Source organism: Populus trichocarpa, chromosome 6 (assembly GCF_000002775.5).
Source record: "Populus trichocarpa isolate Nisqually-1 chromosome 6, P.trichocarpa_v4.1, whole genome shotgun sequence".
NCBI lineage: Eukaryota > Viridiplantae > Streptophyta > Magnoliopsida > Malpighiales > Salicaceae > Populus > Populus trichocarpa.
The window spans coordinates 24,785,952-24,805,603 of NC_037290.2; the positions used below are offsets into that span (position 1 = coordinate 24,785,952).

Here is a 19,652-nt window from a genome sequence, read left to right on the forward strand (position 1 = left end):
ACGCCAAGATAGCCTGAAAAAACTCTTGAAAGGAGAGGGAGAAGATAGGAGCTGAATGGAAGCTACACGATACGTATGCAAATGGACGATGCCACAAATTGCCATACAAGGCAATGGTGAGGTAATCTTGCACTTGCAGCCATCAATGCTCATGGTTTCTTCTCTCTTTTCAATCAACAGTTAGGTTTCCTTGTACCTTTGCGCAAAAGGAGAATAAGAAAGCCCTCCTTTTCCTTGTCACCTTAACTGAGTTTGTTAAGATTTTATCCATGCAAGGTGTAGTAATCTTTTGCGTGAACACAAACTTAAATACGTGCTTCCTCCAGTATGGTCACTATGATTACAATTGTCCACTGACGCAAAGGAGAACAGTTGGAGAGGAGAGGTGTACAACTAGCTTGAGTGATAATCCAGTAATGGGATTGTCACGGCACGCTCATGACTCCCTTCCGTTTGCCCTTGAAGGCGTGGTTTGATGACTCGGGTTTAAATTTGAAAAAGACTACAAAATGGGTATCAATGATGACCTGTTTAAGACACATCTAGCAAAAAGACTTGGCTTCGACATGCAAAGCATGTGAAAACAAAAAAGAAATTAGTCCAGATTCTTTTTAAAGCGGTCATGGCTGGGAGTGATGTCGTAGACCGCCTGCACAACAGTTCAAGCAATGTCGGGGAGCTATGACACAATTCTCCGAATTTAGTTAGAAACAATCTTCGAAGCTATGTCCGACCTATCTGATTGTTTCAACCAGCCAAACCAACATCAAGCCATATTGTATAATCAGGATGTTGGTAGCTGATAGCAACTATAGCTTGGGAGGAGATAACTTTTGACTCCATAATGGATTACAAGGTTCTGCTGCCCAATGATGAGATGCGAAGGCCCTGCGCCCAGGAGTGAACGCATACACTGCACTTCCTGTGCTCTATATCCCTCCGGAGCTCAATGTGCGCTTTTGGCCCCACTTTTCACCAAAATACAACACAAGCATCCCCCACCTCTCTCCCCCTATCCTCATGCACGACGTATAGATTTCAGCATCAGGCCCTCTTTTAGACACCTTGGGACATTCCAGTCAACTAGCTTGTTGATTCCTGTGCTTTTGGCAACTAATGATTTGGAAGCTTGTGCGAATTTCTAATAATGAAACCTTCCACACATTTCTTCCAATAATCAAATCAAACAAAAGATGTGGAATGCATAAAGCAATCTGTCGAGGAAAAGAATTATGCTTTAACGAAGTGTAGATGAGTTGAGCCAAAAAAAAGTCCAGCATAAGCAAGTTTGAGCCAGAACAGACTGAACCAGAAAACTATTAACATAAACCATTTACTTCCTGGAGTACAAAATAGTCCACGATGTTTGACCATTGATTTGCAAGTTACAGAAGTGATCATGTAACAGATACACCAACATATAAGGTTAGTTTCTGGGGTTATAGTGACCTGATATTTGAATAGAACACAAAATGGGGAGATCTAGTAACCAAAATAAACAAGCTAGAAGAACTTGAACAACAAAGAGAAACAATCATGTATCATTTCCACAGTTTAACGAACTTATCATGACTAGCAGAAGCAACCAACCCTGTAGCAGTTGATACAGCCAAAGCAGCAATTAGACCCTCATGGGCTGGCAGAGTCATTGTCTTGTTCTCATTCATGTTCCAAAGCTCCAAAGACTGCAGGCATATACCACAGATGCATATCAGAGAACCCACAACAAAATATAATGCAGGTATTGAAAAAGATATGAATAGAACCCAGTCCCAAGTGTGAATGGCCCTTCCCAACTCAGCAAAGAGAAATAAAAGGAAAGTGGGAAAAAAAAAGAGGGCAGCATCAAAGGGGACATGCAAATGAAAATATACGAGACACATTAGAAAACTTTTCTGGACTTCTCAAAAAAATATTTCCACCAGATATTAATAAATTGTTATCATAGTTTGAGAACTGATGTGGCCTTTGACCTGGATCCAGCATGGACAATTTTCGGAGTGGAGAACACCACATACAATGGTAAGAGAAATAATGCAGGTTTAGGGCTATGGTAAACCAGCACCAACCTATGCAACAGTTATAAAATTTACCAAATCCTAGTAAGAAAAACTTGCAGCAAAGGAAACCATATTGCTAGCTGATATAGAAGCTAGAAAAAACACCAACACCAGATAATAACAATACTAATATTGGTTTTAAATAACAGCCATTGTTTACCAAAAAACGATGCCGTTAATGGCAATTCACAACAATGACGGCTATGGTGTCATTATAATGGCAACAGCCATTTGTTGGCTATTATTGTGAAAATAACAGGCCAACAACCCAATAATGGCCTACCTACTAATAATGATTTTTATAAATATAGATTTTGCATGCCAAATTCATGTTTTCACAGTTTTCACTCTTTTGGAGTGTGTGTGTGTAATGTATTGTTTGTATGAAATTTAACTACTAGAAATGTTATTATTGTACAGCTTAATGAAATTATTAGAAAAACATGATTTGCTAAAATTTGTTAATAATTACTAATGATTCATGACAACAATAGCCACGATAGTTGTTTTACCACCTGCTAAGTCCACAATCAGCATCCAAGACTGCAAGTAGGATTTAAAACTATGATGCTAATGATGATAGTGAAATTGCAAAGTACAAAGAACAAAGCAGAAATCACATGCCTGGTAACAGCCAATGACTAGCAACGAAGGGAATGTAGGGTGGAAAACACAAGAGTGGAATTTGTTGCCATTACAACTCAACTCATGAACACATTCGCCCTCACTTCCTGATCCAAGCGTCCAGACTCTGACAGAGTCCTCACTGGCAGATGCCAGAAACTCACCAGAAGGATCCCAACAAACAGAATGAATTGGCTTAGTATGTCCCTACAGTTAGAAATATCAGAAGTTCAGCTAAACTGAAAGGAGAATAGAAAAATTGGTAAAGGCACAAGACATTCATGAGCGGAGTACACACGGAATCTGGATCAGTTTAAGCAAAATGTGAAGACACCTTAAAATATGAGTACAACCAGGAACAACAGATATCCATGTTATGCAAGAAAAACATCAGTGTCCCTCCTAGATAAAAACAGGCGATTTTTGTCACCATGAGTGACAAGCAACTGAATGTGCAAAATGACTACAGTAAATAAAATATGTTGGTGAATACACATGATTGAATCCAGTTGGCACCTACATTTACGAACAGCGAGAGAATACAGTTAAATATTACTTTGACCTTTTGTGCATCCTGGTTCCATTCACATAGATGAAAGAAAACACCACTAACCTGTAATGAATGTCGACAAGCTTGTGTCTCAACATCCAGTATAGACACAACATTTTCAGCCGCAGCAGCAAGATACCTTCCCACGCGAGGTTGAAATCTCATTTGGGCCATACCACCCTAATCCAAACATCTATCAGTGACCACAAGCTAGAAAACTAGAAAAAATAAAAATAATAAAAGAGACCACCAATCTCAAATCCACTAAATCTCTGATATCGAAAACCAGTCTACAAGACCTACCTTGAATACTCTTGCACAGCTACCATTGGTAACACTCCAGTACCTTATTTCACCATTTCCATCACAAGAGCTTATAAGGTCATCTTTATTTGGGTGGAAGTCTAGTGACATTACAGTGGTGGAATGTCCGGTAAAAGTGCGGAGTGAGAAATTAGGCTGCAAACACCATTGTAAAGCTATTAACAACATAAATTTAATGATGCAGCATCAAAAGGATAGAGAAAAGTCGTATCCTCAATTAGAGAAAAAAAAACATCCTATTACCATTCAATAAAGAGGAAAAAAACTTAGCACGGTATGGATCCACCAAATATGAAAGTTACTTTAAGAATCAAATCTTTATGAAATTGAACAGATGAATTTACATTTTGCAAAGGAGTTGTTCAGAAATAAAACACTCCATGATAAAAAAGAAAAAAAGAAAAAAAAAGAAGCAAGAATTAGCTGCAAAGAATTGTGATAGTCATAAAGAAAGAATATCATACTAACATTGTCAGCATCCCAAACCCTAACAGTTTTGTCAAATGATGATGTTGCAAGTCGTGACATGCTTGGGCTGAAACGGACATCAGTAATCAGAGATGTATGTTCTTCAAGGGTAGTTTTTGGCTTTAAAGTATCCGTGTACCACAATACAGCCTGTATCATAAACCATCAAACAAAAAATTAACATTGTATTTTAGGTCAGTACAAAGCAGCCAAAAGAATACCTATCTTCCTTTTTCTTACTCGAACATACACATAAGGCATAGAATTTCACATTTTGGACAGGCAAATCAGAATTTCAAATGAGTATCCCAGAAGCTTGATAATGAGAATGTGGCATCGAACTATCCCGTTTATTTATAACTTTCTAAAAAGCTTTTTTTTATAAGAAACCATCCAAGAGGTTAATTAACCTAGAATTAGGAATATAGCGACCTGTCATTTTTTTATACTCACCTTTTTATCATGGCCACCACTAGCAAGCAATTTTCCATCTGATGAGAAGTGGCAACAGATTACTTTGCTTGCACTTGCTCTAACAGAATTCACTTCAGTAAATGAGAATCCTGAAGTCACATCAAAATTCTACACTCAGGGTAAATCACAGTGCATAAACAAGACAATTTTCAAAATAAGTCTGCCATGTCATTACATTTTACATGTATTTATCAATTCAAGAAAAAACAAGGGAACATGAAGAGGCGTATCATTATCAATAACCAGTCATAGATGAAATATCTATGAATAATTTGTTACAGCATCATTGCATCATATTTAAGAAATGTATATACATGATCTTGACGAAAAAGCCAACAAGATTCAGGAACCAAAGTTCTGAGAAAATCTTATCAAAAGAAAAATCAGGCCTTCATCTGCACACCTTTGCTCAAATCCATACGAGGAACTGCATCTCTAGGGTCATTATCTTCATGGGATAAAAAAGAGTCGACATTATCCTCAAGAGATCCATCCTCCACAAAACGATCCATATCAGCCTGCAATTCAAGATCTTTGTCATCCCACTGCCAAAATGGAATGCCAATGAGAATTCAAGCAAGGAATTTTCAATTCCTTCACCAATTAAAAGGATGAAAAATCTACTCACCAACTGATTTGATGGTGATGTAAGAGTGCCTGTACCATCCGCCCCAAATATAAAAGGCTTAGAAGAACCACCACTATGAGGCAGAGCAGGCATTGAGATCACATCTCCAGGTGTGTGGGTTGAAGGCGTTGAAGGTGCTGAACTTGGGGAGGGTCCTGCTGTATTTGCAGTTCCTGAGCTATTGGCAGGACCTGAAGAAGACACTGGCTGTTTTCTCTTTCTCCCAGTCGGGTTTTTTGAAACCTTAAGATGCAATAAGGAAAACCATGTTAGGAACCTGTAAAGGTCAGTCATGTTGAGCATGCTGCTTTTAAAATGAACAAACTAGCGTGCAACATCTTGGAAAGGTAATAAAATCTCAATTTAAGACAAGGGGAGCAACAAAAATCCATGACATGAAAGTTAATCCAGATACAGGGAAAAGTCAAAAGGCATGTTTAATAACTACTGCCATAGAAAGGGTATATTTGGTTTCCAATAAATTAATGGAACTGCAAGTGCAGTCAACTTGGCACCCTATTAACCAAACTATATTTGCCATCTTCTGCAACTTTCATCAAAGGGGTGAGATATTAGACAACAGAGAATCAAATGTTTGCATGCTAAGGCGTCCTACAGGATTAGTATTAAGTAAAAAGTTTGAAGTAATTGAGATCTAAAACAATACCAAACTGGTTCCAACTAATGTATCTAGAAATGTTAATAGCTGGTTCAAAAAATTAAGGAAGATAATGACACTGCACCACCAATCAAAAGGATGTCATGCGGCCAGAGCATCAGTTATAAAGCTGTATTAGAGGCAACCAAAAAAACAGACCTGATCATTTCCTCGAAAAGAGTTGGATATGCTACCATCGACATTGACACTGCCAGCATCCCCCATCTTATCTTGCGGATGAAGATTGTGATTTGAACTCTGTGATTGCTGATTTGAAAGCACATGCTGCTGGAGAAGTTGCTGCTGTGGATTGCTGCTCTGCTGCTGCTGCTGCTGCTGCTGCTGCTGCTGCTGCTGGAACTGGGCTATTTTTAACTACATGTGAAAGGAAGTTTTTTTAGAATTAAAATTTATGAGAATGAAGTAACAACTAGAGGAAGACATAAAAAATACATTTAATTACAGATGAAAAGGTAATTCAAAGAATCATTGAACCTTCATCAGCATATCTGGATCTCCACGAGACAAAAGTGGGCCACCTGTTTGCAAAGGGGATCCACCATTTGGAATAACATCACCAACAGAATTTGTAAGGCCATCCTTTCCAATACTCACATTCCGGTTATTTAAAAGCATTCTCAGCCTTCTACTTTCATCACTAGCAGCTGGTGATGTTAGATTTTGTTGTGCCAGCATAAGCTGCTGGTGCTGTGGTGTTAACATCTGAATTTGATGAAAGGGCTGAGGAGCCTGTATAAAAGGTTTTTGTGGCTGAAGAAGTCCTGATCGAAGTTGTTCCAATCCCTGACAAGGAAGCAATAGGGTTAAACAGCTGATAGTCCAATACGCATACACATTCACAGTAAGCATGTTATTTGCTATTGTGCATCCAAAATTAAACCATAATCGTGCATGTACAATGTAGAATTTTCAGGAACAATTGAACCAGGGAAAACTTACATGGAGTGGCCATCCTCTTAGAGTCAAATTGTTGCCACCTTGATTTGATCCTGAAAAGCAAGGACCTATATGTTTAGCCACGGGCATCTCTAAACCAAACAGATTATAATGAGCCACAGTTTACTGTTAAATTGAAAGATAAAGGCACTAGGTTAAAGATCAAATAGTCTCACAAGTGCATTAGAATGTAATTTGTCTCTCTGAAATCAGGATCAATCAATGATAACAGTGTAAAAAGGGAAATGCCATGAACAAAGCATACCAGGAATTCCTATCAGTGATCCTTCTGGACCAGCAGCTCTTGGATTCAGCACAGGATTTATCTCACTCTTTATGTCCTGATTCCATTCCGGACAAAATTTAGAACAGTTGAATGATCAAGAAAATCTAAAATGATGAGAAAACCCTATGGAACCCATACCGGCGTGGACCCTGACAACTGCTGATTCCGAGCCTGGACCTGTGGGGACATTCCACCAGAAGCACCATGCAACACTTGCCTGAAATTAGGTTATACAACATCAAAAAAAGTTTTGAATCAATTACAAGATTCAACAACTAAATCACAAAATCAATGAGTGTTTATTCAGACATGTATATAATAATCAAGCTTGTGTAACATTAGTTGCAAATTCACACCAACTAGTATTTATTTAAAAGAAACAGAATAATTAACAAGAACTTTGCAATTAATATGAAATACATAAAAATATCATTTCAAATGCTGCATAAAAACCATTTGTCATTCTAGTTTTTGTTCTAACCACAAGTTCAAGTATATGATTAAGCAATAAAGGTGAATGGAACAGAAAAGCACCCTGAAGGCTGGCCAGTTGCTGCTGCAGCAGACTTCAAAATCGAGGCATTTGGATCCAAAAGATGCCCTACACTCTCACCAAATCTTTGCTGTAAAAAGTTTTAAAGATAATAGAATAAAGTAGTCATGCTTCGAAAAATCCAGTCAATCCACCACTCCTGAAATCAAACTTGAGAAAAAGTGAAATGAGGAAAAGACCAATCACCTACCTTCATTGCAGCATCTGTCAATGAATCCCTCTCCATTGGTAATTTTAATTTTTCCTCGTACATCTTTGTAGCCATTGCATTAGCAGTTGCAGTATTTTGGCGCATGAGAGGATCATTTCCCACAAGCCCATTTGCAGCACCATTAAGGAGGTGGGCACCATCCCTTCTCTGCTGCTGCTGTTGCTGCTGCTGCTGTTGATGCTGCTGCTGCTGCTGCTGCTGCTGCTGCTGCTGTGGAGGTTGCTGTTGCTGTTGCTGTTGCTGCTGCTGCTGCCTCTGCAATAGGAGCTGTTGCATTTGCATTTGCTGTTGCTGCTGCTGTTGGTGCTGTGGTTGTTGACCTTGCTGCTGCTGTTCCCGTGCTTTAAGTAACTGAGTCTGAAGTTTCAATATATCAAAACTTTCCAATGAGTACCAAAAGTTATTACTTCTATGAAATTTGCAAGAAATATTTTAAAGTCCAGCACCCATGTTACAAGAACACCAAATGGCTGATTCAGTTGAGGATTTAAATGAGCATACATATCTAAAAATATTTTACAAAATCCCAAAGAGCAACCCCTGGACCAGCAGTTGGCTGAAGTTACGCCACCACGCTTGCAATGAGTTGTTCATCCAACTACAGAATCAACAACTAGTTAAGATATTGTCGGGCTCTTTGGCATCACAGAAGATTTGGATGCCACCACGATTTATCATACCATCTAGGAGAGGAGTCTAACATTGTTTTCAAGAACAAGGTTTCACTGCATGCAGAGGAGAAGCCTCACCCTTGACTCAGATACTCTGATAAAAGTTTTGCAGGCGACAATAAGATATTCAAAAGAAGGAAGTCATTGATTTGCCACTTCAATGCCTCTTGGACAATCACAACTTTCCTTTTCTCTCTAGCACTCATTGACACAAATAAACCTTAAGTAAAGAATGAGATACAGCAGAAAGTCCTGGAAACAAACCTCAATGTAAGACGCAGCAACCTCTGAGTGCTTCTCATTGGTCCTCGCAATGAATATATCCCAGAACACTGACCACCATTCAAAGAGAAAGCCTCCAGGTGCATCGATAGCTGGAAAACCACGGTAAAAAGTCAAGACCATGCAAGAAATTAAAAATAAATGAATAATAAACAACCGAAGCCAACATAAAGGCTTTCTCTTGCCCTTATCATAAATCCAAAAACACTTACCTACAGGGTCAGATGACACTTTTCCTTCAGCTTGAAAAGCCTGGGCAGAAGCCTTCAAGTCCCTTTTTACCAAATAATCATGGATATACACATCCAACCTGTTATTTATCCAAAAAATTACTCGATTTCATTTATATCGAGAAAAAAAGAAGAAGAAAAAGGCTTCACCAACCCTAACAGCTGCGAACGGAGTAATAAGTACAAACTATTCACCCAAAGCAGACATCATAGTGAATCGTGTGAAGAAAAGTATATAACAAGGACGGAATCCAGACCAGAGATACAAGATTCCCAAATGTTGTAACCAAAAAAGGAAATAAACCCGCAACCCCAGTGATTAAACCTCAAAACTATACAGAATCTTAGCTTATCCACACAAAAAGAAGAATATAGTTAAACGCAAAAGGTATTTACACCCTAAATATAGCAGAAATTCAAATTCTAAAATAAAAAACATCAACAACCAACCAACAGTAAGGGAAACACAAACCCTAAAATTCTAGTTATGTACAAGTAACAACATAAAAGAGCTTCAAAGAACAAAACTTTAGTCCAAAAACAAACATAAGAAACAAAACCCAGAAGAACCCACATGCCAGAAACACCAATCAAGAACAGAAACATGAAAGAAAAGAGCATTAGAACAGAAAAATGTGAACTTTCAACAATAAATAGAGAAAATGAACTTACATTTTATCAGCTTCCCAGTTGGTTTGAGACATGTTTTTGAACCTTAAACGATTGTTTTACTTACACACTGCTTTAGCTCTCTTTGCCTCTAAAAATAGCAACCCAGAAAATAAAAACAATAAATTTATTAGTACAAAAAAAACTTCGCCTTCAATATATAAAATCAAATCACTAATAGAACCCAAAAAAAAAAACAGGAGTGATAAAGTTCCAAACTTTTTTTACTTTTTTAGTGATAAAAAAGAGCAATGAAGAATCTATCAGTGCCAGAGAAATAGAACCTCTAAATTTAGAAAGAAAATTAAAAAAAAAAGTTTTTTAAAATTAATTGAATAAAACCAAACTCAAAAAAATTTTAAAAAAATATTTATGGGAAATCAAAGGAAAATTAAATATCGCGATACCTGAAAACCCAAAAAAGAAAACTACTATATTTTGTTGAGAATAAAAAAATTATCTCTGTAGCTTTTGGTGGATTGCGAGTTGCTGTTGCAGATACATAAGGGCTTTGGTTGGCTCAATTTACTAATAAACCCTTAGGACCTTGTCTAATTTTGTCTGAACCAAGTTTCTGGACAGCTTTAGGGTTGAATGGCTGAAATAACCTTGCACGTTAGTAACGTTTCTGGTAATTTTAGAGCATCATTGTGCGTGTGTTTGTCAAGGCAACGGAGCAGTTTTGTGTAAATTGATTGTGTTAGATAATTGTTACACTTTTCTATGTAGGCACTCAGGTTTTCTTCTTTTTATGAACTAGCCAGATAACTTGGTAATTTTCGTATGTTACCCAAAATTTCAGGCTGACTTCATGTATATTTAGCAACATAGTTATTAAAGAATAGGCTCAAGTCATAAATTAAAAGATTTAATTCATGTTAATCTAGATTGATTTTAGATTTAAGATTCGAAACAATGTCCTGTGACAATAAAAAAACTCAAAAAAAAAATCATTGAGTTATGTGTCATTTTTTTATTGGATCAAACTTGGTCAGCCAAGTTAGTGATTCAACTTGAGTTTTTTACCGAGTCATCTAGATTTTTTTTTCATCAACTTGGACTGGTTCAAACTTTGAATTTTAAGTTGACCCGTTGAGTCGATCCAAGTTCTACAGCAATGTTGAGCAAGGAGCACTCATCTTCAATCAATAGTCTTGGCTTCAATTGTGAAATTTTAAAGATTTTCTGATCATGTGAATTTTTTTTTTCCATAACATTAGGATGAATTATAATTTTTTTCAAAACATTTATGTAGAATTAAAATTAAAAAAAGCCTTAGTGTTTTATTATAGCGTTTGAGTGAAAATATTATGGATTTTAGTGATGTTTTTTTATTTTTTGTTCTTCAATTTTATTTTTATTTTTTTTGCTTTGGTTATTGAATATTTTTACAATTTTATTTCTTCACATTGCTTTGATTTATGATTGGGCTTGATAATTTGTTCAATGTTTGTTTTGTTTTAGGTTCTTGCAATCTTCAAAAAGTTATTGCATTAAGAGGATCTTGATTAACAAAAACAAATCAATTTAATTATTTGCATAAAATTTAAAATGAGGGAATTAGTATTAAAAGTAAGGTTAAATTGCAACCCTTTATTTAAAAACCAAAAGTTTTTCTTTTTTGTTCCTTATTTTTTTACTCGGATTATTTTTTTTTTTCAATTTTATCTTTCAATATTGCATTGATTGGTGATTTGACTTGATAATTTATTTTGTATTACTTTTTTCGAGTTATCTCGATATAAAAAAATCTCAATATTAGATTGTTTCTCAATTCTGCATAAAATAATTGAGTTTTGATGTTTAAAATAAAGTTAAAATAGATAGGACAATAATTAAAAGCTTGGTAAAATAGCAGCCCTTTAAAAAAAAAATTAGTGTCAGTACCTTCCAGCTTTAAGATTTTGTTTAATTTCTTCTTTTTTTCTATACTTTTAGTTGAAAATTATATGATTTAGTATAAAACTTTATTTTATTCATATTTTAATATCCGAGTCTAGGAAATGAGAGAGAGAGTTGCTAAAAAACAATGAATAAAAAAGAAAAAAGTCGATTGTTTGGATTTCATACAAAAAAAAGTCAGATTTGGTGTCAAAGTATTATCTTAATATGAAAAGTGTCATTGAGGTGTTTTTGGACTTCCATATCGTTGGAAAAGGTAGATCATGGTTGAGAGATTTTTTTATTATTATTTTGTGTTTTTTAACCAAGTTTTGGGTTTTTTAGCTTCAAAATTGGTTTTTGAGGTTTAAAAGAGTTTTTTCATGAGAAAATGTTTAAAACTAGGTTTTTTGATAAAAAATTCAATAACCCAGTTGTTTGGCCACCTTTGTGGTGGGCAAAAGCTAAGGTTGTGCGCTTTACTAAGTAGAAAAACTGGGTTTTTCTCAACTCTACTTCTTTCTTGAAAAAAATTTGACGAATAACATGTTTGGATTATTTTTAAAGGTCCAGACGCACTAAGCCACTAGAGTTGTACACTTCACCTGAATTTTCACTTCAATTTTCCAACAATTAATATTTACTTTTTTAAAATCTATATAACTTATATATAATTTCTTTTAAATTTTTAGATTAATTAAGAATATTATTTTAGATATTATTTTATTAAATTCCATTTAATTTTTAATTCATTCTCGAACAATCCTTTTTTTATATATAACCCATCATAATCAACCTTTTTATATTTTATTCATTTGTTTTATAATGATAGATTCTTGTCTAAGAAACAAATATTTTGATGAAATGTTTTTTTAAGAAAAAAAGAGCATGTTGATATGACAAATGGGTTTTAGTTAGAGAGGTATTTTTTATACTTATATTTAAATCATCCTGGTTTTATGTGTATGTCTTCTTAATGCCTTTTGTTTTTATTAAATTAATGACATAGAAAAAATATTTTTGTAATATTAAAGATAATAATAATAAAAAATAATACTTTTACTACAAATTATTTTGTTTCAATAAAATTTAAATTATTTCTCTTCTAATAAAAAATAGCAGTATCATATAATTAAGTTAAGAAATTTAAAGGGTTTTCCGCAGCACATGATCAGATATTTTTATCTATATTATTTCTTAACTTCAGATGTAATATTTAGTTATTGTTAGGAATATATTTTTAATATTTATAGACGCATATAATCCTTAATCTATTTAATTAAACATGCACATTAGATTTTGCATAATGGTTAAGAATTGTTTTTGCTATTGGAAAACATGTTGCAACATTTGAACATTAAATTTTTTGCCCGACCAACAGCGTAGCGTAGGCCTAGAAAAATTATTAGATTCATGTATTTTCTATTTTTATTTTAAAATTATTGTGTAAGTAAATAATGTTTTTGGTAATAAGCTTAACTACTTTGTTATGATTATAATGTTTTATGAAATTGGAATCTGGATTTTCTTATACATTTTCTTGGTAAATTGAGTTATGATTGTACATTTTTTTTCTTAATATATGAAATTGATGGATCAATGTTTTTTATACATGTTATTTTTGCTTAAAGTCCATGTTTAAAAAGGCCCAAAGACAGGGTAATTACCCAACATACCTTGACTTGGAAAAATATCAAGCTCTTATGACATTGGTCTAACTTGATTTCAAATTCAATATCTTTAGGTTCAGTTATATGTTGAGTTTAAATATATATGGATCTGATTAGCTGGCAGACCCAACATTCTTGGGACTAGCTGCATCCCTGAGGTTAGCTTGTAAGACCCAACATCCTTAGGGTCAGCTACACCGTGAGCCTAAATATATATAGGTCTGCAAAGCTGCCAGACCTATCATCATTAGGCTTAGGATAATTTCAAGTCTAAATGTAAATGGAACCGACAATCATTATAGGCTTTGTATTGAGTCACAAGACTTTGTTTATTTATTCTTATTGATCTTAACATAAAATGCTAAAAATCAAGAATAACCATCTCCCTACATCCCTAAATGTATAAAACTCTCTGAAGGGTATACCATATTTTTATCAATATTAATATTATGTAAATGATATTTATCTCTCAATAATGCTATTAGGAGAAAATGGCACTTCAATCCCTCAATTCAAGCAACATGACAAGGTTCAGATGCTATTTATACCCCTTAAACCACCTATCTAAATGGTTTATATTTTTCTATTTTATAAGTGTTTATACTTTTATTCCCAGAGAATTTATCATACATTAACATGAACAAACACTCTTGTTTTTTAAATCTAAAGCTCATTCTCTCATTTATTAAATTTTTTTATTAAAAGTCACTGACTTTATCATCAAAGGGTCTCTAAATCCCACCACAAAGAATTATTTTGCAGGTGTTAATTCTTCTATCACCAACCATCAACTTCATGAACCCATCAAAAAGGAATATTAACATGAACGTGTGATTACCCACCATCTAAACACTAAAAAAACCTTATTTCTATGCATATTGGATTTTAGAAATATCATCAGAAATAATAGGAGGACAACGCTTGAACTCTAGTTTTATCATCTCCTTTTGAAGTATCCATATTATATGTATGTTTACAATGTGTCATGTGTATGACGTAGAAGCATCCGAGTTTAAATAATAATGGGTAAAAGTTGATTTCATTGCTTATCCAATCATGTTTTAAATTAAATCTTACTTTATAAATAAATTCATTTGGTTAGAATACAAAAGTACATGGCTCATGCACCTAGCAAGCATATCTTGAACTCTAAATTGTGTATGACTCCCTATATTGTACATACTAGAAAAGTACATTTTTGAACTTGTAGAAGCCAAAGATCTCTCATTTTATTTTTTGTCTATATGTTGAAGTCGAACTCTAAAATGGCCATATGTTGAGCAACACAGTACAAATCCTCTTATGTTCAATTCTTAAATTGGGGAGTTTTTTTATTATTATAGCTTGTTACGAATAGTGCATACGAAGGTGTTGTTTAAGTATAGACACAAGCTTGTTTTGGCATACCTTTTCCTGAAATAGGGTAAGATGAGAGGATCCTAGATAACCTTCATCATGTGCTTATTGTGTGGTCCCGATTATACCATTAATGAGCTTTATACTGTAATTATATGTAAGGGAGACACTGGTTGTGGATGCCCCCAACTCGAAAAGAAATGGAGTTACGGCTTGGTGTGGGCCATTTATCCATAATAAAAAAGGTAGGACGAGAAATAAAATGAAACAAGCATGATATTAGTAGGATTACAACCACTTTTTAATTTTTTTAAAAAAAATTAGGGAGTCTTCATGGAAATATAAAAAAGCAGAAACCACTGACGCTTGAAGAACAAAAGTAAATATTTAACCAAGAGCGATCATAAAAAGATGTCTTTCATTCTCTTTTTGTTAACTAAAACAAATTCAATCCATACTTTCACACTAAAGATTTTGTAACAAGCTAATATTTTAGTTAGATCATAATATATTTTCTAGTTAAATAAATTGCAAGATGTTTTTTCCATACTTTTTTATGCCATATATGTTTTTTCTCTACCTTTCCCTATTTTTCTTTTTGTTTTGATATTTGTTCTTGAAAGTCTTTGTTTTATTGTAAAAGCAAATTCTCCAGATCATTGACCAAGCAAGGTCAATAAGAACACTAACGAAAAACTTTCTTATTAATTAAGTAAAAAATTAAAAGGCATTCAAGTTTTGCAAATGCACTATACAAATACCTTGATTCAGACTTTAATAGTCCATTTGTTTGTTTTAGTTATTAATCCTTTTTTTTCCTTCCTTTTATGGTCAATTGATGACCAACTGCTTATAATTTGTTAATAAATGGCAAGATCAAAGAGAAGAAAAGTTAGGGAACATAGGTGGCAATTTCTTAATTAGTGCTCAAAATTTTTTTTGGTCCTTATATTTTTCATATTAATGGTTTTCGGTCGTTTTTCTTTTAAAAAGTTTGATTTTGGTCTAACGCTTTATTTTTCTTATTTTTTTAGCTCTTAGTATAAGAGAGGGGAAAAGAAGTCGCTTGGATTTTGATGGAAGATAAAAACAATCATCGATGACACCGATGCCAGCTAGGAGAAAGGTCTTTCTTAGTGTTAATGAGTTTCATTCGATGGGGAGAGTTCCACGAAGGTGTTCCCTGGCATTCCCATCACTTGAGATGACATATCTAAGCTTGAGAAAGTTTTTGAATTTGAGTTATTTTGGGTTTTTAGACTGATTTTAAGGTTATTTAAGGTCATAAATGGGTTTTTCAAGGTCCATAAGGTGTTTTTCTAGCTTTTTTTGGGGTCAAATTTGTGTTAAAATTGACTTTTTAAGCACAAAATAACCATGACCTGATTTTTTAACAACCATATGATCGTTGAAAACTGGACTAGCTAACAACACGTTGCCCACCTTTTATTGTTAAAAAAAATATCTAGAGGCCTGCGCTTAGGCCCATACGTGTTTAATCTGTATTTTTCCTTTTTTTTTCTTGGTTCCTCTTTTCCATACATTTTACACTTTGATCGGTTCAAATAGACTGCCTAAAAAATAATTTAATTTTCTTTTATTGAATACCATCAAAATTCCTTTTTTTTTTTAATAAAATAATAGCCTTTTTATTTAGTTTGAAAAAAATACATCGATTTTTATATTTTCAATCCAATATGTTTGTCTAATTTTTTTCTTTCTTTTAAAAAAATATTGTTATTTGATACAAAAAGAGTCACGTGAGTCTAGTTTTTCAAAGATAAAAAAAAGTTATTAAATCGAGTGGGGTGTTGGATTAAGATGGTGAGTTTGACAAATTAACCCAAGTTTTGTTTTTTTTTAATTGAATATTTTAATTTTTAATTTCTTTCTTTAACTTTAGTTGATTGGGAATTGAATATTATAATTTTTTTGATTTATTTTTTATAAAGTTATTATATTTTTATGACCTGAGTTGTAAGTTTAATTGGTTAACTTGACGATTGAATAACTTGATAAGACAAAGTATACGATGAAATTGCAAAGAAATGAAAAGGAACGAAGGAAATAGCCAGACAAGTCAACTCATCAATTTTATTTCACTCATTGTTTGCTTTATTGCTAGATGTGGTTTTTGTTCTTTGAGCTTTGACCGAAACCACACAAGCTGGCCCTTCAGCCACTGCTTGAAGCTGTTCCATTCCTTTCTCTGCAGACAAAAAGTAAACAATATATATAATACTAAAATCTTGGAATTGGTTGATTTTAGCAGCTTTACAGAGAAAAATAAAAAGAAAAAGAAAAAGAAAAACACTTTTCGCATAGGAACGGAGTTTGCCTACGTCCTATAGGGGCTTCGGCCCATCAACCAGGTCTAATCTTGCTTCAGTTGGGCCTTCAAGTGCTTTTGGATTGGGACGTAGTAAATATCAACTGCAAACTTCGAGCCCATATGATTTGAAATAGAGCTCTCAGTAGCTTCCTCATTCCAGTGTCATTAAGTCGGCCTGGCCCATCGGATCAAACCGGAACTCAGTCAACTCGAATCCTACCCTGAGTTAAGTTAAAAAAACCAAGTGTAGGTTGACCTAATGAAACCCAAGTGATCTGTTAAATCAACTCATAACTGGATCAAAACCCGAATTGATTTTTATTTTTTTTAAATAGATGATATTATTCTGATCAACTCGAGTTAACCATATTAACACGTTATTAAACTTTGCTAGGTTCAACTGATATTAGCGACTCCCGTTATTAATAAGAGATTTCAAGTCTTGACCTTTTCTTTGGAATGAAAAAAATACATCCCACCACCATTAACACACTACACAAACGAAAATCACATCAACTTCAAGTTATTGGGTCATCAGACAGGCCTGATTGTCCACCAATGATTTTAAGCCTATAGGCATGCATCTGATTAAATGCAATTGGGCTCAATGGGCCTATCTCACTAGCAAACTCATGCTCGCAAGCTATGGCCAGTGTTTCCCGTCTAGAAAAGACAACGATTAAAAGCAATTTTTGTTGGCTAACCATGATTTGATTCGAGGGAAAATTCTCTATTACAATTACCAAGAAAAGCCAACGAATAAAATCAATTCTCTGGTCAATAATTAAAGATGGTCCATCCTCCATCGCTCATTAAATTCAGATGCTCCAGGAATTTAGGAAAAATTAAAATATCGGTGAAATAACGTAATTATAAAAAGTTTTAATGGAGTAATGCAGTTTGTACTTTACGTGGTTTCAAAACATAGTATATAAAAAAATTTTGATTGAAAAATGTGATAGTAAATAAATATTATATTTTGAACCCTGGCAACCATTAAAATACTCGTAAATTTTTTTAATTTTATGATATATCGTGTTTTCGAACTATGGCATTATTTTACATCTATAAATATCACAATTGAAAAATGTTACCTAATGAAATTATTCTATTTCACCAATTATTTTTAAATTGTAATATTTTACTAGTATTTTTATTTTACCATGCTAATTTAATTTAAAAGAAATCGAATATTATGCTCCTTCAACAACATTATTGTGATTTTTATCACTATCCCAATATGCAAGAAATCCAGTACTCCGTACCAAGGTTTGTGGCCCAGCGGCAGAGGCAAGGTTTCTTTTTCTCTGTCACCTGGCTTCGAGTCTCAGCGTGCACGCCTGTCACCTCCGTGGTGTCTTACCTGCCTACTGGGCTTGTAAGGTGTTCAGTGAGTCCGGGGATTAGTTGTGGTGCGCGTAAGCTGGCTCGGACATCCCGAATTAAAAAAAAAAAAAAATCCAGTACTCCTATGAAGTCTCATCTCACAACAATTGATCGTTATCAGAAGGTGACAATTTGCATTGGAAGAAGGTTATCCTATATGCTGTTGTTTCATGGATTAGACTAGCTGTGGCCTATATCACACCCAATACAATACACGACTAGCCTAGATCCCTGAATATTCCAAGTTGAAGACAGAGAATAAGACGGCCACTGTAAGGTCTTCGTCCTTCTCGTTACACCCACATGAGTTTTGGCAAAAACATAATGCAAGAATGTTAGACAGAGAAAGCCATTTTTCTCCGTTAAATCGAAGTGGACGTTATGGATCAGCAGGGAGCGATGTTGAAGCAAACATGCATAGCTAGTCGCGGAAGGCGGGCATCGAGAGGTCTCTCTCTTCTTTATTTACATTTCTACACTCTTAGCTAGCTAGCTAGCTAGCTAGCTTGTCAGCTTGAGAAGGGCTGCCACTAAAGCAACATACCACTGAGATCAAGTGGACCCAATTGAATGAAGAAACTAGAAGGAAAGGGAATGAATTCTTTCTCTGGGGACCTTTCTCTCATATCATCATCATCATCATCACTACCAAAGATTTGAAACGTAAAAACAAAATCAGCAGTAGATGACACAAAATAAGGGTTTTGTTTTGTTTTGGACTCTGCCAAATGCAGTGTTAATCAATTTCTCACGAGTAATATTGCATGAAGCAATATGGCATGCATGCACATCAATCAGTTCTTTGATTAGTACAAGTGCATGCCATGCCTATACTTGCATATATAGATACGCCCCCCTGCCGGCCTGCCCTCCTGCCTGCATCCACCCCTAGGTTAATCCCATCTTCCCATGCACGCCCCTCTCATCCATGCCACTAAATTCCCTTCATAGATTAAACATCCAGGTAGTTAATATACAATTAATTAAGCCCCATGATTAGATTAATCTTCACTGCATGACTATTAATGCTGTTAATTTTACCCAATGTTTATCTTGGAAAAATTAATCATGCAACTATAAAAAATCTTGAATTGATAGGGCAGCGGATTCTACCAGCGTGAGGGATTGAGCTGTAACTAAATCAACAGTACCATGATGCATCATGTTGATGAAATAATCCAAGCTTTTGGTATGAATTATAAGGATGGAGATTTTATTTATATAGGTTAATTAATTGGTAGGTGGTACGTTGGATTTTTTTTTAATGGATGGTTATCTTTTTTCTGTAAAAAAAACCAAACTATTAGTTTTGAAATTGATAATCTAATTTTTCAAGAACCACTACAACATTTAACAGTTTTACCAACGGAATTTTTCCGTCT

The 19,652-nt window shown here is 34.4% G+C and overlaps 1 protein-coding gene across 2 annotated transcripts; it reads right to left on the reverse strand.

Annotated features, from left to right (window-relative positions):
* Positions 1-1,304: 1,304 nt before the first annotated feature.
* LOC7495746 (transcriptional corepressor LEUNIG) lies at positions 1,305-10,219 on the reverse strand. Of its 2 annotated transcripts, none has more exons than XM_006382007.3 (19): positions 10,053-10,219; positions 9,649-9,736; positions 8,959-9,056; positions 8,729-8,838; positions 7,773-8,150; positions 7,564-7,652; positions 7,168-7,246; positions 7,009-7,084; positions 6,747-6,796; positions 6,282-6,590; positions 5,946-6,161; positions 5,129-5,371; positions 4,904-5,018; positions 4,480-4,589; positions 4,027-4,176; positions 3,538-3,693; positions 3,298-3,414; positions 2,685-2,891; positions 1,305-1,685 (listed from the first exon to the last, which is right to left on the reverse strand). In XM_006382007.3, exons 2-19 carry the CDS (start codon positions 9,678-9,680, stop codon positions 1,542-1,544), a joined length of 2,679 nt encoding a protein of 892 aa, XP_006382069.3. In that variant the 5' UTR covers positions 9,681-9,736; positions 10,053-10,219; the 3' UTR covers positions 1,305-1,541. The 2 variants fall into 2 exon arrangements, with proteins under 2 accessions (XP_006382069.3, XP_002309593.4); XM_002309557.4 differs by having other exon boundaries at positions 4,904-5,045.
* Between the last annotated feature and the right edge of the window lie 9,433 nt (positions 10,220-19,652).